This window comes from Amblyomma maculatum, chromosome 6, assembly GCF_055883805.1.
Source record: "Amblyomma maculatum isolate TAMU_Amacu chromosome 6, ASM5588380v1, whole genome shotgun sequence".
Lineage (NCBI taxonomy): Eukaryota > Metazoa > Arthropoda > Arachnida > Ixodida > Ixodidae > Amblyomma > Amblyomma maculatum.
Genome location: NC_139349.1, coordinates 20,708,629 through 20,735,236, shown reverse-complemented (window position 1 = coordinate 20,735,236; position 26,608 = coordinate 20,708,629). Strand labels below are relative to the sequence as shown.

The following is a 26,608-nucleotide window of genomic DNA, read 5'->3' as shown; positions in this document are numbered from 1 at the left end:
TATATATATATATATATATATATATATATATATATATATATATATTTATGCTGTTGGCCGAATTTGCTTCACGGATCTGTGGGGAATTTACTGTTACCTTACTTGTGTTGCGGGTGCAGGCAAGGCGGCATGGTGATTCGCATGAACGTCGACACGGTGAAAGGAGGACTGTCCATCGACCAAAGCTTCCTGGTTGACTTCGGAGAGGAGCCTGACGGGCCGTCGCTCGGCCACGAGATACGCCTTCCCGGTGGAGACTCCACGTCCGACATCTGGATCTGAGAACACAGCTGACCCATTGGAAGCAGAAGCGTGGGCCAGGTCTTAATTGCTATTTGTATGGCAATTGCTTGCCAGCAATAACATAAAGGACAAGGAGAAACCATTCTGCGCAAACTGCAGAGAAAAACGCGGTCTCATGACAACCTATTGGTGAATTGCAATCACACATTCGGAGCACTTCTGGATTAATAATGTTCTTTCTCTTTTTCGGAGCACGTCTAAACGGGTTCAGCGAGAGATGTCGTGTACCACTTGTTTTAATGGCAAATTGGGAGCACTCGTCGAGCCAAGGTGATTCTGTGCAGCAGAACGGACTGCTTCAATTAATTAGGGGTATCCGGCCCAGATCTCTGTTACGTAGCAGAGGACGCGCGGAGGAAACCACAAGGAACACTGTATAACTTTTATCCGTGAACGGTGCGGGAACGAACGGGAGAACCGTCCGATTTGCTCCGGCTGAAGCACAAATGTTCCAAACGGAGATTTGAGGTCAACGCTCTCTCTGTGACCTGTCGTTCACTGGACGATCCGTTCCGTATCTGCGATTCGAATAGAGCTTTATGAAAACCAGGACTTGAAGTTACCGAAGAAGTCATAGACGATGGAAATGTTGTGTCTGAGCTCATGCATGTTCCTTGCTCGCAGTATATGCTGCGAACATGAAAACCGTATAGACTGCGAAACAGCGATCGCTTCGTCTCTGACGTGTTCTGTGACTGCAGGTCTTCGTTTTCATCCCGATATATAGCGAAACGAAAATCCATTGAGCTCTTGATTGGGACAGAGCTTTAAATTTTGTGAAGTATTGAGCAGGGAAACTAACGCAGTCCAATAATAAATATTTGATGTCGACCTTGTTCGCTTCTTCAGTCCATAAAACGCAATGACTGAAGAGAGTACGTCTTCCTTACACACAGCTTACCAATTAAAAAAGCTTTCAGAGATAATAGGGCAGACTTCACCGAATACCGTGTTCTGAAACCATTGCATCAATTGCATGCGACGAGCGTATTATTCGCAGAACAGTGCTTTCTAGCGAGTAGCCCACCGCACTTCTGGCGAAAACTAGGGTGGCCGACATGACTACATAGCTGGCAGCATCTGTCCCTCTATCTGCGAAAAGTATTCGAAGTATAGGATTTATGTAAACTGGTACGAAGCGCAATGCCCGCTTGAACTGTTTTATGGCGCTTTTCCCTATCCATTAGACAGAAGCTCCATTACGGGGTGGTGCAGTGGTAAGACGCCAGACTACTGTGCCGGAGTACCCGGGTTCGAACCCGACCTCGGCGGCTGCGTTTCAGTGGAGGCGAAACGGAGTGGCGTCCGTGTGCTGTGCGATGTCAGTGCACGTTAAAGAACCCCCGGTGGTCGAAATTTCCGGAGTCCTCCACTACGGCGTCTCTCATAGCCTTAGTCGCTTTGGGACGTTAAATCCCACAAACCACAGAAGCTCCATTAGACGCCTATAAACCTTTACCGTGTCTTTCAACTCTGACCTGTCAGACACACAACTGATGAAGCGGGCGACGCAGTGAAGGTTAGTATTACATTTAAAACATGTAAAACTCTCTGACGCCCTACTTGAGTCCTCTGAACACATACTTCGCAAACCATCATTAGTGATGCTATATGCGTATTACGAATTACACCGAGAATGTAAAGCTTTGAAATCTGCAAAAACATCCATTGCATGTCATGACACGAGGATCAGCAAGTGTAACAAGACAAGCAGAAGGATGATACCAACTTTGCGCGCGCAAGCACAGCAAGGCAAAATGCAGCGGAGAGGTCTTCGTGCTGACCCGCTGTCTAAAGACTAAAGCTTTGGGCTATGCGCCTAGCGGAAATGAGTGAAAATTTCGACGTACTAATTTGAAAAGCCGCTGATTCCTGCAGTACTGAGTCTGCTTCTATATGCTGTGGGATGCGGCGTTTGAGGAAGCGCTATATGAAAGGTGCCGCATGAACACCTGGATCGGACGTCCGACGAGATCATCTTCCTATATGCGTGAACAGTCTGGTGGCGTCATGACTAGTCGTGATGTCATGATAGATATGGCGTCATTATGAAATCAGTTCCGGTTAAATGGCTCGATGTAATGTCGTGATAACGTCGTATCCTGTCATGACGTCACTGTCAATGACGTCACCTTGTGCTGACGTCATAGCCACAGTCATCTGTCATCTGTGTCATTACCCATGACTAGATAGTAATTAATAATTAGTACTAGTTAATGACTAGATAGTCATTAGTACGGGTTAGTGTCTAGTTAGTCATTAGCCATAACTATTACTAGTTAAGGTGTGACATGGTGGCCGAACGGACAGGGTCATGGTCACAGTATGAGCCATTAAAGGCTTTACTTAACAGTTCACAAAAGTGAGTAAGTAACGACTTTATTTATCCCATCGGGGAAATGGGCAGTGGGGGAAGGGGAGAGGTTCTATGCTAGATAGGCCTCCGCTACCGTCTGAGCCCAATCAAGGATCTGGTCCTGAAGATCAGGTGCTGGGCTACGCAGGGCAGCCTCCCACTGCTCCTTTGAGTGAATGTTAAGCTATCTTTTTTTTTTTTTTTTGGGGGGGGGGGGGGAGCACAGCCGCACATGATATGGTCAAGGTTGCCGGGCAGTAAGAAATAACAAGCTGGGGTGGCGGAGGTGGCGGAGAAATGTACAAGTCTGAAGCTGGCGCTACAGAATCTCGCGATAACGGGGGGTTTTGCGATGGGCCGGAGGATACACAAGGCGACCGAGGCAGTAATGGTGACATGCGTCATAAAAGGAGAGGAGGGGATCCTGCGCAGTAAGCGGACCAGTGGCAGAAGTTGGACTCCATTGCTTGCGATCGGACAGCGAAACCTCGGACGCAGGCGTGAGCCACCCCGTTATCATCTAGACCCACATGTGCGGAGGTCCACAGGAGAGTGATAGAGTGGGTTGAAGGGTGTTTTAGGAGGAGAGACAGGGCTGGACGAGATATCCGACCCGCGCCGAAATTATGGATGACTGATTCGGAATTACATTAATGGTGGCAAGAGTGGTCAGAACAAGAGCGAGGGCTGCCTCTTCCGCCTCCTCTGAAGGGGAGGCGTATAAGTTGACGGCTGAAAGGGCACAGGATGGGCCGGAGGAATATTCCGCCGCATTGCAATAGATGATCGAGCACATCTTTGACATTGGAAAGTCATCTTTGAAGGGCTTCCGGCTCGTTTTGGCGTCGTTGCGGGTGGTGAAGAGGGTGCATATTCTTAGGTAAATGCGGAATATGTAGGTGTAAAACATTTGATCAAAGACAGAAACGTATCGTTCATACTTTTTTCACGTTGCCAATCAAGATTGACTAGTGTTCGCATACTCAGTTTAGTCGATGATGATTTTCCTTCAGCTGTGGACGTGTATAAACGCTTCAAAAAAACGGAAAAGAAATTACCATGCATGACGTTTGCTCATTGCCATTAAAACAACGACAAAAACACGTAGCGAATAAAAGCTATATAAATGACGACAGTATTTCAGTTATTTTATTAGAAAACGGCAGCTATAAAATTAGTGCACAATTTTTTTCGAAATCACGAAAAAAAAAATCTGGACTGGGGCTTTGTAAAATCTTAATAATTTAGCATTTACAGCACTCCAATATAATATTGTCACGGTGTGAAGTCTCTGATCAGAAGTCACTGCGGGACACAGGAGTAACAGAAGTCACGGTGCGGCAGGAAACTAGCAGGCCCGCTTCGACAGAAGAACTTCAGTTTCTTCGCCTCGAGGAGACGAACGTCGGTTTCTTCGCCTCGAGGAGGCACACGCTCGCGATCAGCACAGAGGCAAAATAAAGAATGCAGCGTGTCATTGCCCCCCCGGGTACAAGAAGCATCGTCCCGATGCTGGGAGTGTGGGTAGAGATAAAAAAAAAAAACCATTGTACGAAGGGCAGTTGCTCACGCACAGAAAGAGTCAACACTATCGGTCGTAATACGGTTTCAGGCGGACCACGTGGACCACGTCCGGGGGCGTGGAGCGTCGGGACTTTTTAAATCCATCAGGAACAACCTCATAGTTTAGGTCCCCAACTTGGCTTACCACTTTGTACGGGCCAAAGTAACGACAAAGCAGTTTCTCGCTGAGGCCTCGTCGACGTACAGGAAACCAAACCGAGACACGGTCTCCAGCTGTGTACCGGGCGTCACGGTGTCGGAGGTTGTATCGTTGGACATCGCGGCGTTGCTGATTCTGAATTCGCAGCCTGGCCAGCTGACGGGCCTCTTCGGCGAGGTGCAGAAAGGTGTGAACATCTGGTTGTTGGTTGCCGTCGTCTAGATGTGGTAACATGGCATCAAGCATTGTGGTCACTTCGCGGCCATGGACCAGACGGAAAGGTGTCATGTTCGTTGTTTCCCGGACCGCTGTATTGTATGCAAAGGTAACGTACGGGAGCACTTCATCCCACGTTTTGTGCTCTACGTCGACGTACATTGAGAGCATGTCAGCGAGTGTTTTGTTCAAGCGTTCGGTCAAGCCGTTCGTTTGAGGATGGTAAGGTGTTGCCTTCCTGTGTTCAGTATGACAGTGAATAAAAATCTGCTGCAGCAATTCGGCTGTAAATGCGGTTCCTCTGTAAGTAATCAAAATCTCCGGTGCGCCATGGCGCAGGACAACGCAATTGATGAAAAACTTTGCAACCTCTAAGGCAGTACCGTTGGGTAGAGCGGAGGTTTCCGCGTATCGTGTAAGGTAATCCGTGGCAATAATGACCCACCGGTTACCGGAGTGTGAAAGGGGAAATGGTCCCAGCATGTCCATGCCAATCTGCTGGAAAGGCCTCGACGGTGGGTCTATTGGCTTCAAGGGTCCGGTGGGCTTAGACGGCGGCACCTTACGACGCTGACAGTTGCGACACGTTTTCACATAGTGTGAAACGTCTGAGTGAAGTCGAGGCCAATAGTACTTTTCTTTGAGCCTTGCAAGCGTGCGGGTGACTCCCAAATGTCCAGAGGTTGGCTCATCGTGGCAAGCTTGTAAGATTTCATCACGTAGACACATAGGTACCGTCTGTTGAAGAAGTTTGCGGCCCAACGCGCCGGGAAGAGGAGCAGTATCGCTCCCGGGAGGCGGCGCTGCGCCCGCCGGCGCTGCCTGGTGACGCAGCTATAAAGAGTGAGGAGACTTGTTCTCTTCCCCTCATCCCGCGGCTATTAGCAATATCAACCGCGGGATGAGGAGAAGAGAACAAGCCTTCTCACTCTTTATAGCTACGTCACCAGGCAGCGCCGGCGGGCGCAGCGCCGCCTCTCGGGAGCGATACTGCTCCTCTGCCCGGCGCGTTGGGCCGCAAACTTCTGCAACAGACGGTACAACAATCAGGTACGGCGTTTGGCTGGCGGAAAAGTTTTTCTTCATGAGGACACCATTGCGCACACATAACGATGACAGAGCACGCTTGAAAGCTCTCGGAGCGGTTGTACATGCACCGTTTAGATAGTCCATGATGTGACGAAGTTCGGGATCTGCAGATTGTCTTTCAGCGAGGCACTCTGTGCTGATGGCATTTAGCAGTATGGCCTCATCAGGAATTTCATCTGCGGGGGGATCTACAGGGGCCCGTGAGAGGCAGTCTGCGTCCGAATGCTGACGGCCAGATTTGTACGTGACAGTTATGTCGAATTCCTGTAATCGTAGACTCCATCTTACAAGACAGGTTGAAGGGTCCTATAGGGTTGCAAGCCAGCATAGGGCATGGTGGTCAGTTACTGACTTGAATGGTTTCCCGTAAAGGTATGGCCGGAACTTCGACGTCGCCCACACAATGGCTAGACATTCTTTCTCTGTTGCGGAGTAGTTCGATTCCGCTTTAGATAGACAGCGACTGGCGTAAGCGATTACACGTTCTTGGTCGCCCTGGATTTGAACTAGAACGGCGCCCAGGCCTATGTTGCTTGCATCGGTGTGAAGCTCCGTGTCGGCGTTTTCGTCGAAGTGAGCCAATATGGGAGGTGTTTGTAGGCGGCGTTGAAGCTCTTTGAATGCTTGTTCCTGTGGTGCGTCCCAAGTGAAAGGCGTGTCTGTCTTTGTCAGACGTGTTAGGGGCTCGGCGAGTCGAGCGAAATCTTTGGCGTAGCGCCGGTAGTAGGCACATAAGCCAAGAAATCGTCGAACAGCTTTCTGGTCTTTGGGCGGAGGGAAGTTGGCAATAGCTGTCGTTTTCTCTGGATCCGGCAGGACACCAGCGTAGCTTACGACGTGCCCCAAGAACTTGAGCTCCGTATAAGCAAAATGACATTTCTCGTTCTTTAACGTAAGGCCAGAGGATGTTATGGCTTGCAAAACAGTTTCAAGGCGCCGAAGGTGCTCCTCGAACGTTGTAGCGAAGACCACAACGTCGTCAAGGTAAACGAGACATATCTGCCACTTCAGATCTGCAAGTACGGTGTCCATAAGCCGTTGGAAAGTAGCCGGAGCAGAGCAGAGACCAAAGGGCATAGCCTTGAACTCGTAGAGCCCATCCGGAGTAATAAACGCCGTTTTCTCGCGGTCCCTCTCATCTACCTCTATTTGCCAGTATCCGGATGTCAAGTCCATTGAAGAGAAATATTTCGCGGAGCAGAGACGATCCAAAGGATTGTCGATGCGTGGCAGGGGATAGACGTCTTTCTTTGTAACTTTGTTTAGCCGGCGGTAATCCACACAAAACCCCAGCGTACCATCCTTTTTCTTCACAAGAACGACTGGTGCAGCCCATGGACTCCGCGAGGGCTGGATGACATCGTCGCGAAGCACCTCTTTCACTTGGCGGGTGATAGCGGCGCGTTCAGTCGGAGACACTCGGTAAGGTGACTGTCTGAGAGGTGGCACGGTATTATCCGTAATAATGCGATGCTTGGCGAGATCGGTTCTGCCAACACGTGAAGAGTTGGAGAAGGTCGCCCGATAGCGCTGGAGGAGCTGGTTCACTTGGCGATGCTGCAGTTGAGAAAGCGCAGGGTTAATGTCGAAGTGTAAATCGGTGGTGGGCCTCTCCATTTCGGTCAATGACAGCGTCGCAAGTCCAGAGGCTTTTCGAACATGCGTGATACCGCAAATATGGGCCACTACAGTCCCAGTGCTTAAATGCTGGTGCTCACCGCCAAAATTTGTGAGTAGGACGTCTGCTTTGCCGTCTTCGAGGCGAACGACTCCTCTGGCTACAGCAAGACTGCGTTCGAAAAGTAAGATCTGTTTACTCTCCACGACACCTTCAAAGTTTCGCAGTGTATTCGCAGCCACAGACGTCATCACGCTGGAACGGGGTGGAATAGTGACGTGATCATCAAGGATGTGCAGTGCTGTCGGTCGCTCTGAAGCACTGTGTATTGCGTTCTCAGTCGATAAGGTCACTGACTTAGTCTGCAGGTCGATAACGGCTCCATTCTCTGCTAAGAAATCCATGCCAAGGATGACGTCGCGGGAACACTGGACAAGTACGACGAAGGTTGCTAAGTACGTTTCTTCTTGCACAGTTACCCTAGAAGTGCAGGTACCGGTCGGCGTTATCAAGTGGCCTCCGGCGGTACGAATTTGTGGGCCTGTCCAGGGTGTAGTCACCTTTTTCAGAGTGGCGGCGAAAGGCCCACTCATCACAGAATAATCGGCGCCGGTATCCACAAGCGCTGTCACGTCGGTTCCGTCCACTGAAATGTTCAGGTCGGCGGTTACGGCTGTGGTGTTGCCGGAACGTCGCGGGGTCCGGTCACGGCTGCGGTGTGGTACTAGCTGATTTCGTGTCGTCGGAGAACTGGAGCGCCGAGGCAGCGGATCATTGTGGGGCGCGTCGTGTCGTCGTAAAACGGAGTGGCCATCCGGTTGCAGCGGTGGAGGAGCTTGAGAATTTCGTCGATGAGCAACCTTCCCTCCAAAGGTTGCCGCGTCTAGTTTTCCCGATGGGGGCTAGGGGAGCGGACCCACGTCAGGCCGGCATTACCACGTGTCTGCGAGGAGTATTGGCGCGGTGAAGGTGACCGCGAGTAGTGATAGGGCGTTTCGGATGATTCAGACAAGTACGCGTCAATGGCAGGGGGTCGTTCACCACGCTGCGGCTTTCACGCGTCGGCGCTAAATCCCGGCAGACCCATTCGTCGGTAATAGCAATCGCGGAACAGGTGACCAGCTTCGCCACAGTGGAAGCACAGCGGGCGATTATCGCGAGTGCGCCAGACGTCGCTTTTGCGTGGACGCACCTGAGAAATTCGAGCGGGAGGTGCTTGACGAGTGAATGCAGGGGCTGCTTGGTGCTGACTGGAAGGTGGATGCTGACTGGGAGGTGGACAGGATATAGTAAAATGTGGTTGTTTAAATGGTTTTTCTGCGACATTAGGAAGGTTTTTTCGACATTTATATGACACGAAGGAAAATTCTTCCTCTGCAAACCTGCCGAAGAAAACACAAATAGTTGAAACATATGTGAGTATAAGAATCTGTAATAAAAATAATTTAGGATATAGAACATGGTGCTACATTGCCTCTTAGCTTTAGTGGTTGGCACACCTACCTGAAAGGTTCTCTTCTTTGGTGTGGAACAAGGTGTGATCTGCCAGTTCCCAAGATAGCTTTACAATTCCGACGTGCCCATTCTCATAACTGCGCCATAAAAGAGCAGTGAAAACTAACTAGAAAAAAACTGAAACTTTCAAGTTTTATGGAGATATTTGTTTATAAAGTGTGCCAATTTCATAAGAGCATTTTTAGGTTGCTAAAAACGTTCTTTTTTTTTTCTCCATCTTCTGCTAAAAGCATAGTTTACAGTTTTTTAGTTTGCGAACTTGTCATGGTTACGGTCAATTCGTTTTGTGGAGGGCGGTGGACGGCGCAGAGGTTTGTCATTAACGTTTAAAATTTTCTCAAGTAGCTCTTCTCTGCAAGCGAGGTGGTCAGACTCAGACAAATGTGGTTAAGATCCGTAATGGATATCCGCTATATCCAAAAGTAGAAGTATAGTTGACCTGTGGAAACATACATGCACTTGAACTTCCGGAACTCCGAAACAGCATTTAAACTAAGGCAGGTAGTGTTTTTAGTAAGTAATCTTTGCACGCAAGCTATACCGCATAGCTATGCACAACTGGTAAAATCCTGAGCGCAGTTATCGAAACAAAGCAGCTGCGGAAATATTGTAGTCATGCCAGCTCGCGTCTGTACTGTAGCACATACATTTCGCTCTAGTAAAGCTATTCAGTTTGTAAGATGCTTCCAATTTGTGTTTGCTTCCTGCGACTTGGAAATGAAAAGAACTCGGGTGAGCCTGGCTTCTCGTTAAACTGGCTTGTGTTACTTTTTTTTTTTTCCGCGAAAGTTGCTGTAGACTAGCTTAATCTTTGATTAATGACAACGAGAATAATTTCCAGTGATTGCATACGAACAAGCTGAACAGGCTGAGCAGTGTCATGTCCAGAAACGTAAGCCTGCCAAACATTATACTCCGATTATAATTGGCCACAGACCGTGTCCCCAGTTCAGATAATTATATGGAATAAGTTGCCGCAATTGTTAGGCGGTTTCAGGTGTTTAAAATGCAAGTAACTGAATGGGCGACCATTCAGCGCAGCTCGCTTACAATTGACGCGCACTGCAGCACGATTCTTTGCGCCTTAAATGCAAGTGCATATGTCTGTCGGAGAAGCGCAGAGATGGTGGCCGGCCTATATCGATCTCAATCCTGCACGTGTCATCATTGTTCAAAATTCGTGCGGCACAAATCGTAAAATACTGATAATGCGGAGACGCTCTCCACTCTTACCTGTCCCGGAAGACACTTTCCGCGGTGGTGGCGATCGGAACTCGGCACATCGCGCTTTTTTCAGGGCAACGCGACAGGCCGTACCTAATGCGCTTTCATTAAGCGGTCGTGCTTTACTAAAAGATTGTGCAGCCGCCGTCGTAGATCAGTCGGTGAGGTACCGGAGGCAAAATTCGGAGGTCATGGGTTCGGATCCCACAGGTGGCATGTGACTGTTTTTTCGGCTTTCTAATCGTTTATCTCCATTCACAATTTCACAATGATCAGCAAGCATTCACACATAGAAAAAAAAATAACACCCCTGTGTTTTCTTTTGCCGTTAATGGCTGTTGGCTCCCATTGTATGTGCTCATAACGAACGCGTCGTTTTCCCTACCTTTGTTCACTGTACGTGACTGCCAAACACCGATGAAATGGCTGAATGCATTACTTGTCCTTTGCTTCCACGCGCACACTGGTTGAAGCTGCGCTCGTAAACCCCGCACAAATGTCAGGAGCGTGTCCATATCTTGCCAATCCGTTTGTTCAATATAACCAACTTTCCACTTTCTAAAGAAGGCGAGAGTCACTGAAACCAAGAAAATTGCATGGAAGTGTGTGTGAGCTTTTTAATTTGGGGCATTTATCAATGGAAAATGGTAATCTATAATTCTACGATTCTTTTTTTCTGGAAACAAGCGAATACTAGAAGAGGTGGTAGGCGGCATTTGAAAATTACATTTTCATGCTTCGGCTTTATCCTAAGTAATGAGGACAATTGTTATTCAAGTTATATATTATTATTATTATTATTATTATTATTATTATTATTATTATTATTATTATTATTATTATTATTATTATTATTATTATTATTATTATTATTATTATTATTATTATTATTATTTGTACGGTCGGCAAATATCAGACAGAAAACGCTTTTGAGAGCGCCAAAGATGTGGTAAATGTGCATTGCTTTCTCTTGGGGGTGTGAAACACAAATGTTCGCGTGTCGAGAAAGCTTTAGGAATCGGCGGCTTTCTCATCCGGATTCAATTACCAGAAAACAATGCCTGAAGATGTTTTTTTTTTCCTTCTGTGCCTAAAGACAAAAATTTAGTTGTCTCCATCTCAATTATTCGCTGTTATGTGCGGAGCAACACGAGAAAACACTAGGTCACCTTTGGTTTCTCATCTCTTGTCTACACAGTTGCGGAAAAATCATTAATGCAAACACTGCTCCGAATGAATATTGGACGCATCTATCTACGCACTGCCTACAACCACTTACTTTGTTCGCGCCTCTGGCAACGGAACTGTCGGCGACTGCGTCGGACGAAGAATAAAGATCGATGAAGTGCCTGCTTGAGCCCTGTAGTGATTATTTTAGTGGTGGCATAGCGCCCCGACTGCCCATTCGTGCCTTCTTCGTTTTGTACGGTCTGAGAAAAAAACAGCGCACAATCAGGGAAAGTGCATAATTAACAATAGCTTTCCCAGATCGTTCATTACTACTCTATGGCGGCAATAAAACTACACATTCTATTCATGTAGTCAGTATGAAGTCATTATGAAGAAATGAACGTGAAATGAAGCTTCTTGATAAATAAATTATGCCTCCTTCTTTCTATTGTTCGAATGTACTACTGGAGCAGCAGTGAAATAAATGCTGATTAGGAAGCGCGTGCAGAATTATAAGGAAAAAAGGACGTCATCTCTGATCCGACTACCATGCATATCTATGTCCACTATGCTCTTGCAGGTAAACCCGTCTACCACAAGCGCAAGGGGAAGACAAACATCCACGACAGCCGGTCCTCAGATCACATATGCTCTTATTTGTGATTTTCCATACGGTTGAAGCCCAATGTTTACTTTCCCTTGTTCAGATAATACATCCGAAGAAAGGAAGGAGAGGGGAATATTTACTTTATTGAGTAGCTTCGTTGTGACTTCATTGACAACTAAAACTGCGTTGTTTTGTAGAACACTGCAAAACCTGCACTGGGGCAATGCGAAGAAAGCCCGAGCATTGGCTGTTACATTTAATTTTCATGCTTTCTATTTATCCCTTTTTATTTTTCGCCTTTTGCTTTTCTTATCTTTTTTATTTCTCCCAACGTCCTCCAGTGTTTTTGCGCTACACAAAGAGAATTAGGGCCACATTCGAAGGAAACCGGCCTAATGCAGTGGTTAGCGCTCTCTGCTTGACACGGAAGGATGGTGGTTCGAGTCCTGATTGACAGTTCGTGTGGATACGCTCTGCCGACACACTCTTCTGGGGCCACTAATGAGACGAGAAAACCTTTCGCTTTAAACAATCACACACACGCATATGTGTAGCTGCATAAGAAACCCTCCATAAAAGGTTGGAAACGAACGTGTTTGATAAGCTAAATATAATGAGCAAAACTTACTTCGCAGATGAATGCCAATATTGTAAGGAGAGCCGGGAAAATATCAATCAATCCTGAAATAAGTCTTGCGACAGGAGGCCATAGTCTGGTGGTAGCTAAAACCAATACATATACCGATTTGAGCTTCCCACATGATCTCCACCTCACACTCTACCCTAAATTATGCCCACATTGTAATGAGTAACCTTCCTTAAACCACATTATCTGGGCGTGCTAACTTAAACCGACAGACCGCTATCCGCAACCTCACTGGTGTCTTATGGGAAACCGTGCTGTCCAGCTCTTACCTGGACGACAAGCGCAAGCCGGTGGATCGAATCAGGGCTGCAGCAGTCTCGGCAGCCTCAGCCTCAGCAGGAGCCCTGGACTGAGGATCTCTTTCGGATGGGGAAACTTCTCAGCGAAACTTTTTTGCGTTATCATCACTGTCGTAGCCAGATATATATCATAAGGTGTGGGCCTCCCAGCAAAACCAAAAGATTGAAAACATTATAGACGGAGACAAGCTGTGGGAGAATACGTTGACTAGCTCCTGCATTGGACAACTATAGAGAGTCCTGGTGGCGAGGACCTCAAGGGCGAGAAAATGAAAGGGCGTCCTTGAACAGGGACTGCACCCAATACATGACTTTATGAGTTGTTTTACGGAGCAGAGCACCGCATGAACTTGAGCGTGGCTAAGTCCGTCCACGGGACGGTTCATTTGACGATGGGGAGCGCTCACAAGGGATGTTATCAATGATTTGCATGGCGCGAGATGTTTATCGCCCTCGGGCCTTGCTACCCCGCTCTTAGCTTTGTGTCTTATATCGTTTTCATCACCCAGCCAAGTAGGTTCACCACAGAAGCAAAACCTGTCGAAGAGGGGGAGTTAGCCCAAGATTCCATCTGTGGGTGGCCGTAGGAATGAAGCATCAAACCTAAAAATGAATGTGCGTTGCTTTCCTAGCAGCGGCCATCTTGCAGTGCAGCGGGTGATGCGGAAGATAGCAGGGCGTCGCGCTTGAGAGGCACGACGTTGGCGTATATAATAAGATCAGGTTGTTTTCGTCGTTAAGCGAGAAGCCGACCAGCAAAGTAGCAATTAAGACGAGGTGCGGCTGGAGACGAAGGTGGTACCGGCGGCGACGCATGGTAAGCCTTCAAGCGTACAAAGCATTAGCCAAGACGCTTGCTCACGTCGACACAAATTTTTCTATTTTAATATATGTTTTATTATTTCAGGCATTCTTTTTGCGTAAACATGAGGCTTGGTCTTTTTTTTCATTTTTCTTTTTCGCGAACTAGTCTTATGCATGTACTACTCTTCTGATGATGCTGAGGCCGAGATGGCACAAAAAATGACGCAAGACACCATCGTCGGACACAGCGCAGCTAGGTGACAAGCATGAAGCCAACCGAAGGTATAGTGCATTGCGTCAAAGCCAAGTGCACTACAGGAGGATCAGATGGCGTTGCGTCCGGGCGGAGCCGCGTCTACTCCCACACCGGCGCACCGTGCTCGCAAGCACATATATAGGTGTGTGTGTGTGGCTCCCAACGAAAGATTGAAGTTCGTCATGCGAAGACAGCTGCGCTGGCTAAATATAATGCTCTCGCATTCACGAACTTAAGTCCACTTAGTAGTTCTCGAATAGCCGAATCCACCTAAACAGGAACTGGGAAAGAATGCGAAAAATATTAGCTGCATAAACTTAGCACTGTTCTAGCTGTTATTTTATATCATCTACAGATAAGTTATAACATTTTTTAACCACTGCGAGCTGAAAATTATGCAAATACATTGGTCAATATCAGAATCTTAACTTTGACCCTTTTCTATTTCAAACTCGGCATGTGACCCAACATCGTATTGTAATACAGCGTTAATTAAAATACTATTTACGAAAATATTGCTTAATATTTGTTACTGTTGGAAGCAAGCAAACAAATTGATTAAATATGAAATGTGAAAAAAAAAAAACATAAGAAAGTAAAGATGAACTGCAAGTTTTGTTACAAGCGTTCACGATGTGAGAATTGAAAAAAAAAAAAGCATCCTATATTCACATATTGGCAGTGGAAAAGTGAATATAGCTAGCTGGAACGTATGTGATCTAGAACTGATTACACTTCATTATAGATTGAATAAATATCTTGAGGGCACGGAAATCTGCTTCAGAGGAGAAATGCGAGCGCAATTCTGGTTTTTTGGATTGGTGCTGCTGCTGGTCCTGAATTGTGTGACACGTGTGTCACGTTACTCCGATGGGGCATCATCAAGGCATTCTGAATTGCATCACAATTTCCCACGTGACTCCAGAGTGACGTCATTGCTTTGTGCAAGTTATCCTGAATCACGTCATACTTCTTTGTCACGTGACTCTGGTGTGACTTCACCGTCTTTTACACGTCATCCTGAATCACGTGACACTTCCTTGTTATTCTGAATCAAATGGCGCCTTATCATGATTTAGATATGACGTTACAAATTAGTATGAACTTCAATATATAACCCGCATCACGCTACACAAACAATACTCCACCTTTATTTTTGTGCCTCATGGCATCACATGATTAGCAGTAGAGCACAAGGCTTGTTATAACGGATTATGATTGAGTAGTGCGCTGTATGACTTGGCGTACACTACGAACAATAACCTAGGACCAATTGGACGACATACACCTTCGTACCACGTCACGTGACCTTTTGGAACCACTACTTCCCGGGGCACAATCTGCGGACACTTCCGGCGACCCCTTTTCTTTGTCGTGAACACATAAGGCTTTCGCCTTATTAATTCGTAACAAAATGGCGAAATGGTAGACACAAAAGGTATAAAAAACGAAAACAGACGCTTGCACCGCCATTTTCTGTCTGTGTCTGCCATTTCGTTAGTAATAATTGATTTACTATGTCAACGCGAACTTGAACAGAAAAAAAAGATCAATATAGGAGTGGCGCACCAATAACTGCTCGGCGATGGCGCTACTTATATCGTGGTTATCACTGTCTTTGAGACCTCAGATCTTCCGCGGATCTCTTTATATACTATATGCAATCGACTGTGAAATATAGTTGCAGGACGAGTAAATGAAACCACACTTGAAATAGTGCGCTAGCAGTTGAACTGAACAGGACAATCCTCACATCCTGATATTGCTCATTTTTTATTTCACATATTATTTACACCCAGGTTTTCTAGGCATTACGGAGCCATTTTCGTTATCACCATTTCTCTTCAACGGAAACGTATGTTGGCGTGCTTATCATTACAGTAAAAATTGTATAGTTTCCGGATTTAAGCCAGACAGAAAAAAAAAATCAATTTTAAATTCATTTTTTTCAGACACGGGAGTCTGTCAAAAATACACAGACCAAAGATTTTGCTTCTAAGCCCTGTAACGGAGCTCGTTGCACATCTCCAGCGTTCAAAATCTCGTAGATGACAAAATTCGTGCTCATTCTTCTCAAGCTTACCTATATATCCAGTATTGTTTCTAGGAGCTCCGTTACAGTGCTTAGTAGCGAAGTCCTTGGGCCGTATATTTTTTACTAAGACTGTACATTCGAGCTTATGTCAAAGGGCAGATTGCACTCGTTACATACAATGATCGTAGCGAATAGACTTCACTTCACTTCACTTTATTTCCTTAAAGGCCTCTCTTGGAGGCATTACATAAGGGGTGGGTTTACAAGCATGAGAAAATACAAGCACAGGTCATTGTGTTTGAAAATAAATTTTTAAGGCATCAATAAATGAAGATTGGCATGAGAGGGCGGCGACTTCGTGGGGAAGGGCATTCCAGTACACAATTGCTCGGGGAAAAAAAGATCCTGAAAAAGTTTTGGTGCGAGGAACAGGCCGAGTTATCTGCAATGGATGCGAAGCACGATGAGGTATGTGGGTGCGATGCAAAATGTAAGGTGCCTGATTTAGTGAACTATTTAGAATTTTGTGCAGTAAACAAAGAATTTTGTGCAGCAGTATAGACTTTCCATAGAGCCAAGAATACGGCGTACACTTGGCTCTCCAGGGAGGTCATGTTAGAGCAGAGATCTCCGCTGCAAACTACTTGTTTTGAGATACGATGTCGTGGTTGAAACCAAGGACAACTTGTCGTCAGCTTGACTACAATAGTGAGGCTTCTTGCGATGCTGGTGAGCGCTCATATTTTACACACAACGGCTTCTTCCAAGCATGCCTATGCAACTGCGCTGCCAGCGTGAGCGTAGTCGTCTGGTGCAATATTCGTGCAGCCATGCATCGAATACACGTTGCCACAAATCTACATGCTTCTGCTCTGCTGCGTTTTCGACGTCAGCCAGCGCGCATGAGCGCAGCGCTCATGCAATGCACACGTGCTATATCAGCAGCGTTGTCTACTGCCTGGCGCTGCTTGCATGTGTATGTAGGACGACCGTGCACGCTGTGTATTTGCTGTCGACTTGTCACGTGCCTCAGACTCGCCGCGCTTCTGCTTGGATGCAGTTAGCGCTGCTTCGCTCAGCTGGCGCACAAGCGAGCAGTTACTGACCTTACAGACCATCGGCGCTATTTACCTGGCGGCTACTTACTTTCAGTAAGAACTTTTGCAGCGAAAGCTAAACAAATTCGTTGGGCAGCTTGGTCTGTTATCGACCTGCACTTCTGCGTGATGCAGCCATCATTCGTAGCTCGCGTAGACAAGTAAAAAGGAGAAAAGTATTATACAGCATAGCGGGAGCAATTGCAGGAAGAGGAGGGTAACCAGAGGCATGGAGCGGCGGCCGCTTGGAGTTATTTGGGCAGCAGATTGGCTCATCTGGAAAGATCACCGCACAATATTTCTCTGTGGCAGAAAGCCGGCCGTTATGAAAGCTTTTCTGGTAGCCTAAATAAAAATTTAACCATCAGATCACATTTTAAGGTAAAAAAAAAAGATTGATGTCCAAGTACTATTTGGTATGGGCAGATCTCTAAACGTTACTTAGTTCATTTTGCATCGTAGTAGCACGCACACCGCGTACCAAGACTCATAGTTACCAAGTTCAGTTTTTTTTTTTTTTTTTAGGTTTCACTGCGAGGCCACCTTTGTAGGAGTACTGCGGGCAACATGCGGAAAGGCGGAGAGGTCAACTGTGGCAAATCGTGGCTGATAAGCCAGTGCATAGTATCTGGATTCGACCCATCGGGACGCTTCGCGGCGCGCCTTCAAGTCGTCGTGAAGCCAATATCCTCCACTTGAAATACTGAGCAGGAAGCCGATACGTCAACGCCGCACAAGACACGTTGTTCCAGACAGGTCGTTCTCACTCGCAAGCAGGAAAGAGAGAGAGAGAGAAAGGCAGGGGGAGGGAATGCGGTAAATGCGACGCTTCTTTCCGGCAGCCGACGGAATGTGGTAACACAGGATGGGCACGATGAAACTGCTCACATCTCCCTCCGCTTTAGTTCCGTGCACAATGGCGGGAACTGGCAGCGCGTACGAAGCATGGCGGATATTGATAGCGTGTGTACAGCATCCTGCACCGTGCATTTCTGGTGATTTGCGCGCACTGAACAGAAATTCAGACGCGCATTTATATTTATTTAGTTCTTGCCCCTGGCAGCTTCAGGTTTAGTTATCACAGCAACGAATCAGGTAACCAATCAATGAGGTCTTTTAGTGAAGTACGAACCATTCTCTCACCTGTACTGAACACAGCTTCGCCTTTCCCATCTCCTTGCTCATAAATTTCTTTGTGAGCGATGTACTGGATTGGATAGCCAGCCCCAGTTGGATCGTTTCCGTGCACGTGAAAAGAAAGGGGAGAAACAGGAAACGAAAGTGCATTAAGCACATTTGGTAATGTTTTAAAAACAGTTTTCCACTCAAATAGGCGTCTGCTTCATGTGGGCTCGCAGAGGAGCTCTGAGGCCAAGTGCACGATGCATTTCGACCGCTGCCGTTTCCTCAAACCGCGAACGTCGTCTGTAGCGGCCTGCAGCGGCGCATTTTTTTTTTTTTTTCTCCGGCAGCCGTGGCGCTGCCTTAGGCGCTGCGCTCCTCTCTACCGACCTTCAATCCAGCTGCGCGCCAAACCACTTCACGCGCTGCTGCAGCCGCGTATCAAACAAACTGCCGTCGTCGTAGTTGAGTGCGGTCGTTGCATTTGTGCCGCTTTCGTGTGACGCCGCTGCCGATAGCGGTCACCCACTCTCTTCCAAACAATCGCTCACCAACGGCTGCCCCGGTTATCGCCCGCGCTTCACTCGGAGCTCGGCGTCTGAACAGAAGAATGGCAGGTAAGTAAGCGCTTTTAACGTTGCCAATTTGCTCGTTTCGTTTTGTGACGATTCCGTGGCGAGCGCTTGTTGTGAGGCTTGGGAACTTTCCGCTTGGAGTCCAGAGAATTCGCCACTCCTCCTTTTTCGGATATGGTGTGCAGTATTCAGACATCACGTCGTATAAACTTCCCAGCATTGAAACCGCCTGAATTGGGAAACGTTGTGCACGCCTTCGCCCTGAGGCTGATTGATTATGCCGACCGAAGTCGGCAACCCTATTGACAAATTCCTGTCGTGGCCTTTATTCCACTGGAGGTGTGCGTTTCCGGAATATATATACTAGATCCTGCAAAACACTTCACGCTTCAAAACATTCGCGCTTAGATTGCCTACGAAGCTGTCACTGGGCGTTCAATGAGAATGTGACGCTTAAAGCCTGCGGGCTCCATTGAGCACTTTGCGACTGAGTGCGTAGCGACTCTACGTCAATGGGACACCATGAACGACATTCCGCTAAATCATGGGAGCGCGCATAGTCTGCGTAACGCCCCTGCGGCGCGCGATGTTACAGTTGGGTAATAATTTCCCTCTGCGGCGTACAGTTCCCCATTCAGTTCTTCGTTGCGCCAGCGCCGAGCTCGCTGCCCTCTATTGGAACTCTCGTTTGATTTTGAAGCACGCATCGAATACCGTCTGTTAGCGAACTCATATTTTTCCTCCCTGTGAGCTGTCACTGCCAGCAACGTTTAGATCAAAGGTTTGGCCAGAGGCACAGCGGCCTAATTGCCTAGGAAGTTTGAAATGAGCGCTTCTGCGGAGCGTATTTAAATATGTGGGCGTGAACAGGCTAAAGTTGTCCCCGTACGATTTTGCGCTGTCGTTGGCTGTCTCACCATTCAGTCGTATTTCGAGTTTTATCGCAATTTTTCTCTGTTTGAGGCATGCAATTTCCTTAAATTCGAATCTAATTTTCGATCCTATTCACTGCATTGCATAGCGACCGTCATTGGTCAGTTAAGCCTTAAATCGGCTATGGACACTTTCGCTTTCAGGAAAGTGTCCACAGCCGGCGTACGTCATGGTTCGTTAATATGAGCGCCATGATTATATGAAAACTGTCCGGGAAGAGAATATTTCGTAATAAATAATCGTGGAAGAGACACTAGGTAATTAAGCGGTCTGCTTTTGTGCGTGAGCTCTAAATGCACTATTAGGGTATGTGTGCAGTTTCATGCACAGTTTTAATGACGCGCCATCCCATGATCCTTAATGACATCCCATGAACAGCCGTGTGGGAAGTTCACATCTCAGGAGAAGGCTGGTAGCCCTTTAATGAGGCTGCTAACATAACACAAGCTGCCGAAAGATACCGTCACATCAATACAATAAAGCAAAGGGTAGTGCACGCCGACTTATTTACCATAACAACGTTTGTATGTCAGGATATGAACAGGACAAATTACTTTTGCAATTCAATTAAGAATGTAGGTACTCGTTAATATTGAACAAAACATGAGTCACCAATGGACACGGGTAATAACTTCTGTGCTGGATTTTTTATAAGTAATCGCTTGTAAAACAAAAGAAACAGGGCAGAGAAGTAGGCTGATATCAGTTCAAGGCTTTTATTTCCAAGCCATGAGGGCCCCTTTATAGAGGTAAGGTGCAAGAACGTTTGCATAATGTCATTTTGTCGCGTTGTAATAATGGTCAAGTAGTTTAAAATTAATCCTGAGCGTTTAAAAACGGAGTCTAACATATTCCGCAGTACGACTATGATGAATAAATATCTAAATTATTAGTCTTTCTAGATAACTGGTGCGTGGGAAAGAAAAAAAATCGTGTCTATAGGCCACGAGTTATGCTGTCTACAACACAAGAAGCAGATTACATCCCGTGCTTGAAAAGCTGATGTTGTATGGCAATAGAAATCAAAAAGCAATCTTTCATCGCGCGGACAGAGCGCTCGGCCATACTTTTCCAGAATACTTGCCATGGCTTCAATTCTTTGCTAGAGGTTGTCAATGCAGGACGGCGGCGTTGTATAAGCCTTATTTTTTCGCGTATCCCCGGAGGTAAAAAGTCCAGTGTAATTAAATTTGATATTTCGGAAACCATCGAATCAGTCCGGTGCGCCCAATCTGCTGCCTGGAAAAGTTGCTCCCGAAAAAAAAAAAAAAATCCGCAGCACTAGAGAATAATGGCGTTGGCGCTCCGTCCGAAAATCCAGAGCTCTCCTCGTATTTGATCAATCACTGGTTACAGAAATCGAGCCAGCGTGGAAAATACGAACACCTTCCTCTTCCCTTGCACCCCAGTGCTCGGCGCAGTTATACCTTGCACGGATACGTGCTGTGCTTTTCTAGAACTCTCCTAAAAAGGAAAAAACTGCCTTCTAATTCATTAGCGATTCTTACACTGGTCGGTGGGCTGATGTTCACACATTCTGAAATGGAAGTTCCATATACACCTCACTCAAAACTTAGCCATGTCTTTGGCGTTCAGGATGCACGGGCTTTGTTCGGGCGCGAACAAAATATATTGCATCTGGTTAAACTGAATATAAAAGAATTGAAAGGATTGCCATAAAACTTATTCTAAGAAGTGATCAATTAATGATTACGAATTGGTCGCACACAGGTGCACGCACACCTTAAAGATTTGCTTTTGGGAGCACTGTAGGGGTCCTGCTTTCATTGGTCTTTGATTACTTGCTTGTCAGAATTTTAGGGAGCAATATCTGGCACCGACGAGAGGGCGCTGTAGCTGAGAACGATGGTACGGAATTCCCCGCCCTCTAGCACGTGTCAAAGCGCACGTATTATCTTCCGTTTAAATTAAAAAAAAAAAAAACTCGCATCACAGCAACATATTTATGCCATTTAGATGCCATACATGGCTTCTAGCCATTTTCACAGGATGCTTACTTTCGCTTTTTGACACAGCGAATTGTTATTCCACCCCATTTCACACATGAGTTAAACATCGTTTCAGTGCGCTTTGGCCTTAGTCGCCGTTGCATCACTGAACTTCAAGTTACAACGACGCTGATCGTGCAGAAAGATTGCGGACTTGTGAACGTGCAACGAAATAAAACATGCCGTACCGCTGTAGCGTCATCCTATCAGGATGAATAATAATCGGTTAACAGGAAAGGCACTGCATTTGTCACTCTTTTATAGTCTACACCTAACCGCGCCTTAAGGGAAGGGGGAGGGGGGAGTGAGTCTAGAGAGCGGAGTGCCGCAAGGAAGGGCTTTGGAGTAGTTTCGACCACCTAGTGACATTTAACGCGCCCTATCCAACAGCATACGAACGCCATTCCGTTTCACCTCCGTCGAAACGCAGCCGCCGGCAGTCGGTACCGAACCCTGGTACTCCGACACAGTATTCGGGGATATTAACAACTGCACCACTACCAGATGGGGCAATTCTACGCACTAACGCAACCCATTTCAATGATTGAAAAGCGGCCTGAAAGCCGTGGCAAAGCCGGCGCTCAATTCGCCAGAAGAGTCTGCTTACAAGGCGACCGCTTAGAAACGTTTGCTTATCTGTCACCGCTGCTTTTATTCTTGCTTTTTCATGAATACCATGGACAGCTTCACGCTTCGCTGCATATGATGTCGGTGTTTGCAGATAATCAGTGTCAGCTTGCATCAGCAAGGCCTTTCCTCATGCTGGTGCGTCTGCAGAAGCAACTTGTCACTTTTCATCGGCGCAGAGCCAGCAGACGCGCGCGTTGCCATAGGGTAACAATCAACAACAGAGGAAACAGTCGTAGGCATCCTGTGGCAGGCTTTTTCTCTTCGCACCTAGCGGAGGTGGCGAAGCACACCTGCCACTCAGATGGCCGCCTCAATTCAGCACGAAATCTCAAAATGGCGCAACACTGTCACTTATGATTTCACTTCTTCGCAGGCATTGTGTAGTTTTATGCAGGCGATCGCGTCCAGTCGCCATTTACAACTTGTAAAGTCACTGAAACTTGGAAATTCCGCAACCGCCGGAGCCCCGCCACTTTGCTATTCTAGCCACCATAACATCGCCATCGCGTTTTATGAATGCATGTAGGGACAAGGCTACACCCTTTGAATAGGGCGGCGGCGTAGCATGCCACCTAGCATAGAATTTGTACTTAATTTTGCCTTAATTTTAGCAAATAGATAACCTCTATTTGGTTATTTCTGCCTGGAAATAATTTTTCATCCATAGTCCCTGAACAAAAACTGTGCGTGTGCGCGTGTGCGTGCGTGCGTGTGTGTGTAATGACATCTAGCCGAGGCAGATGGCAATAATGACGCCGAACATGGCCGCTAAAGGGCATGGATGTCTTCTCTTGTAGGAGATGTTACTCTACGGTGTTTTCATGGCGTTCCACCCTGGGTTAGGCATAACAATGACGCGATTTGATGGATGTCAGTGTGCCTACATCGGCCGCACGATTGTCAAATTCCTCCCCCCCCCCCCCCCACACACACACATAGGTACCAGCACCGTCCTGTAGTATACTTTGGCATGTCATGAGGCTTGGGCGAAAGTCTTTTATAGGGACAGGAGCAGCCACTAGGGGCACTTCTGCTTGTCTGGGGGCATCGGAGCAGCGCGGCAGCTGGCCCTCTACGGCCCTATCGGAGTGGAAAAAAGTGCGGTTAAATACACCCGGGAATGTTAATCTTTCAAATGAAAAATAATCAAGGGCAATTCAGCGTCGAATAAGGCTTGGGAGCGAGAATCTTAATGGCAACAAATACATTCTTAAATATTCTAAAGCGTAAAGAACAGGACGAACACAAAGAAACGAAGGTTCGATGCGCTGTGAAAGGGACCCTATTCATGAAAACAGAACCAATATTCCAACTACTAGATTTGGCTATACAAATCTGTTTTATATTCTGTTGACATGACTACTTAACTAGCAACAGGTTACCTTATCAACTTTTATCCCCCACTAGCCGGACATAATGTGCCCGCACATGCTCTTGTGATTGTATTTTCTGTGCTGATGACATGCATGTGTAGGGCCTAAAAGCCAAAGTGGCCAACTTGTTGCCACAAAATGTCATGGACAACCCACAATAGCAGATGGAATTAAACTATCACGCACTATGCTTTCTGTGGTGTTATTGTAGCCATTGCAGAATAGAACCGCTACAGTGAACTTCTCTACGAAGTCTTCTGCTGCCCTCAGAAGCCCCAGGAAACTGTCGAAGTCACTTGCTAGGAGCATTTCGCTCTTATGATAGTCAATTAAACCATGCACTCGGTGTCTGATAATCATTATTTAAGTAGCGGATATAGCTGGGCCATGTCATAGTTTCGAACTTTATGGGCATCCCAAGTAATATGTAAGCAGTAAGTCAGTCTGTACGGCCACCTTAAATACCTGCACCATTCTCCGCAGTGCTTGTGTCAGACAGGCGCGCGCACAGTACACGAAGCCCCGAAGGTCTGGTAGTTCTTGACGACGCTTCGTACGCTCTTGCTGTGTCGGGCTTCGGTAAATACGCCGGCACGCCATCAAAAACCCTCGCCGTAGCGTGCAGCAAAAGTTTTCGAACATCGCGTTGCTACGCCACAGCCAGTGCCTTCAAGTTGTCTTTGGTGCACGCAAACAATTCCGCTCGAGTCGAAGCGCTTTTCGCGGACACGCACTTGCGTGGAGTGAAATGTAAAGCGACAAATGGTTCTTCCGGTAGTGAAACACATTTCCTGCCATTCGCTGTCAGAAGGAAGGCACAATATCGACATTTTTTGCTTCGTTTCGCTTTAATGCGAGCGACGGCCCAGGTACGTAGCCGGCACGCGAAACTCTTCCGTGCCTTCATGGACACCATACCAGACACAACAAAGGACAGAAGGTGAAAACTGAGCGCTGAAAATTTCCGGCACTTTGCAGTGGTGACGGCAGCTGTGACTTTACCCCCAGAACGCACGCAGCGCCCATCCGCTGCCGTCGCTGGCAGCTCGCGAAGCTGCCCGTAGAGTTGCGGCGGAGTGTCATAACTAGAATTCATGACTACTGTCATGACTAGATATTTTATTTTAATGACGTCTCCTGTTGCCATTAAAACCTCCCTCCCCCTCTCTCTGTCTCTCTCTCTCTCTCATGAGAAAATGATTGAACTCTGGTATTGCTAGAGCTCGCAAAGATTCTTTTTGCTTCCTAAACTTTTTGGTTTAACTAGTCATCGGCTTCCCCGAAGTGCGTGGTATACACCATGGGGTTTATTTTTGTAGTAACTTCAAAACGGTATACGCAGTAGTGTTCTAGCCCCAAAGCACACACCAGTCCTAACCAGCTGTGAGCCGAACCCGCAGTGCGATAAGTCGCCACCATGGCGGGCTCTGGCCAGAAGGAACAAACAAGAGTTGCCGACTCGAAGCAATGTTTATTGCACCTGGCTAAGTATACAACGGCAAGACAACACTCAAAAACAACTATTGCATCGAGAGAACGCCCTGTCTGCATACGGGGGTGAGAGAAAACACAAAGGGGAAGCGTACGCAAGAAAGCGGACAGGAACATTCTGCTCACCTCTCGTTGCTTCGCGTCCACAACCCGCAGCGGTCAAAAAGACAAAGGGCCCTCTAGAGAAGCGAGGTCATCCCCAACAACGCCAACTATGAAAAATTTTCTGCATGTATACGAGAGGAAAGGGAAGGAAGACAGCCGCCAGAGCGCAAAAGGAATCGGGCCGGTGGGTGTGCCCTCCCTCGCTAGCCTCCCGAACAAAGCGCGCGTAGCATCGCGTGGTAATTACGCTCAGTCATTACAATGAAACAGGGGGACACATGTGCATCCCCACAACACGCGAACGCCCCACGAGCAGCAGACTGAAAGCACTACGTGCGATATATCACTCAAATCTGATGCTGCACATCACCATTCAGCAGTACCATTCTATTGCCTGCATGTTCAGTGCATAGAAAAGTTAGCGATCGCGCCTCAATGCCGGAAAATGGCGTAATAGAATTGATGGAGGCACCGAATTTACTCAAAACACAGAGAATCGACATTGTTGTTGCGCGTTGGCCTCCGCAGCGCTTCTTGAGCGCTGCGGTGTAGCATGTTTTCATTGTCGGGAGAGGTGTTCAAGCAATATCCCATGGTCAGAATGAACAGTATGATTCAATGACCAAATTATTAAAAAATGACGGTTCGTAATGAAGCCTTATTGTGAACAAGGAACACGTAAGGGTTCTGAAACGCAATTTTCTATTGATTTGGTCAGACTTTTATACTGTTCTTTCTAATAAATGCCTGACCAGACTAACTTTCGTCGAACCTTGGACTGTATTTTTGGTCAGTGTACACTTCGTGCTGACCGTTCCAAGATCTGACGCCTGCATTCCGTACCTCGTTATTCAGGGTTAGGATGGTAATGTGCAACAAGAGCAAACTTGTTTTTCGGCATCTACCTTAATCGCATTCAATTCTACCATCTGATCTTTTGAAATTAGCATCGCGCCCTACTGATATTCCTTGACCTGCGTACACCCTTTCGCAAAAGTGGAGACCACGCGTTTTGACAACTGCACGCCAGCTTTTTCTAGCGGTGAAGCCGTTATTTCTAAGATATACATAGGGTAGCCTCACTAATATGCTTGTGATCTTGCCTAAGCAAACTATTGAGGTGCATCTTTTTGCCCAGGAAAATAATTTCAGCGGTTCGCGTGATCTCTCCACTTTTGCGCAGGAGTGTACCTTCTAAGATTGCTCCATTTGTTATGCTGCCATGTGGCAGTGGCATTCGCTAGCGCCTGCCGCTTGTCTTCAGAATGGCGTTTACGATTAAGATGGTGCTCCGTTTGAACGGTGGAATCTCATGCCATATGATGGTATCTTAATTCTTCGTATTCACAATTAGCGGCTGATTTAGTAAGCGTCGCTTTGAATATTCGACGCGCATTTTACCCGTCAGCACA

General features: G+C 47.0%; 2 protein-coding genes across 2 annotated transcripts in view; both read left to right on the top strand.

Moving 5' to 3' along the window:
• Positions 1-396, top strand: part of LOC146185209 (methanethiol oxidase-like) — a 123,668-nt gene extending 123,272 nt beyond the window's left edge. Inside the window, exon 11 of the mRNA XM_084606180.1 lies at positions 120-396. Within this exon, the coding sequence (XP_084462306.1) occupies positions 120-282 (163 nt within the window). The 3' untranslated portion in view covers positions 283-396. The remainder of the gene's footprint in view (positions 1-119) is intronic.
• An 18,052-nt stretch (positions 397-18,448) lies between these two features.
• The window catches only part of LOC146185208 (methanethiol oxidase-like), a 59,167-nt gene continuing 51,007 nt past the window's right edge, over positions 18,449-26,608 (top strand). The window contains exon 1 of the mRNA XM_084606179.1: positions 18,449-18,697. Within this exon, the coding sequence (XP_084462305.1) occupies positions 18,691-18,697 (7 nt within the window). The 5' untranslated portion in view covers positions 18,449-18,690. The remainder of the gene's footprint in view (positions 18,698-26,608) is intronic.